The following is a 1,516-nucleotide window of genomic DNA, read 5'->3' on the forward strand; positions in this document are numbered from 1 at the left end:
GAATAATGCCCAAGAGTTATTTCATTAAGAGTGAATTTCTCTGTACCCGAGGATCAACATTTTATTCCGAAGGCAAATACTCCAAGGATTGAATGGTTGGATTGGTTACAAATTAGGGAGCTGGGGGAAAGGCATCAAAATGTCGGATAAATGGCCCTAGAAGGAGTTAACTATAACCAGGGCCTAGGCACTAAGTGTGGCAAAAGTTTTCATGAATCCTTTGAAGGTATTACCAGCCCGCCCATCCAGGTTGCCATCTCTGGATATAAGGTCTGGGCTGCATGTTATGAGTCCAGTAAACAGAACAGTTCTGAAAAGAAAAAAGAATGGGGATACAAGTCTGAGAAATTAGACCGCATAAAGAAACCATAGAAACAATGAGACTGCCTCTCCTACCTACTTACCACAATTGCATGTGATGCCCCTCAACAGAAAAACCCTGGTGGAGACACTGTCCTGTAGAGTCAAGGAGCAAAGGTATGTCCTAAAATTCCACCCACTTGACCTTGGTATCCAAAGGTCTCATCCCTATAAAACTTGACAATTAAAATCTGTACCTTGCCCGTAGGCTCAGATTTTAAAGAAAAAACAGCTGCTACGACAAAACTCATTCACTATCACCACCATCAAAACCTCAATATTTACTTCTAACTAGCAATAACATTCTTTACCTTCCATCAAAGGCACTAGAGTCCATATATGATGATGAGATAATAATTTAACCTCGGTTTTATCTTAAAAGACAAGCATTCCATGAAAGTATTACACATACAACAAATGGTGCCTTTTTTATTTCGACACTGAGAGTGAGGAGAAAAAAAAAAGACACTTTCTACACCCATGATGTGGCTCAAACCGTGGTCATCAGTTTCAACGAGCCAGAACGGAAGCGGAGGATTTTCTTCTTGAGGTTATGGGAGGCCTTAATTTTGACAAAGGTCTTTGCAGGGTTGTTGTGAAGGTCAGGGGCCGTGACCGTCTGGATTGGGAGAGTCTGGACAAACTGGGACCAGATTAGGCCTCCGCTTTCTTCAGAGTCGCTGGTGGTCGTGCTCTCCGCCACGAAGTCGCCCTCGCTCACACTCGACTCGCTGTCCCCAAAGCAGTTTGTGGTGTAATTGCTCTGCTCGTCCTCGCTGGTGTCCACCACGGTGGAGTGGAACAGGGACTCGCACTCGGCCGAGTACTCGGAGTCGCTGGCCACGTAGGCGTAGGGGCTTGCGTAGGGCAGCGGCACGGGCGTGGGGAACACCCCCGCGTTCTCCCGGCGTCCCCTGCGGGCCCTCCGCAGGGCCTCCTCGTAGGAAATCTCAGCCGAGGACTTCCAGCGCCGATAATCAGTTCGCTTGTGCTTAGGTTTGGCCACCACGGGCTCCCGTCCATGGCCATGCGCCCGGCTCCCAGCCCTGTGACCCCCGCCCTGGGGCCTGCCCGGAAGTCCTGCCTCGGCTGGCCTGCCTGCGCTCTTCCTCCCCTTGGAGGAGACTTTCTTGAGTTTCTTATTTGTATCCGAGTC

At 49.2% G+C, this 1,516-nt stretch overlaps 1 protein-coding gene across 1 annotated transcript; it reads right to left on the reverse strand.

The window, feature by feature from the left end:
- Nucleotides 1-30: 30 nt before the first annotated feature.
- Nucleotides 31-1,504, reverse strand: LOC103250776 (dapper homolog 1-like; the record flags this gene model as incomplete). The annotated part of the gene is made up of 1 exon (XM_008049369.1): nucleotides 31-1,504. A coding segment is annotated over one exon (654 nt), but the record flags the coding sequence as incomplete, so codon positions are not given.
- Nucleotides 1,505-1,516: the final 12 nt, after the last annotated feature.

The sequence above is a fragment of the Carlito syrichta genome, unplaced genomic scaffold, assembly GCF_000164805.1.
Source record: "Carlito syrichta isolate Samal-C Ts95f unplaced genomic scaffold, Tarsius_syrichta-2.0.1 Scaffold53500, whole genome shotgun sequence".
NCBI classification, from domain to species: Eukaryota; Metazoa; Chordata; class Mammalia; order Primates; family Tarsiidae; genus Carlito; species Carlito syrichta.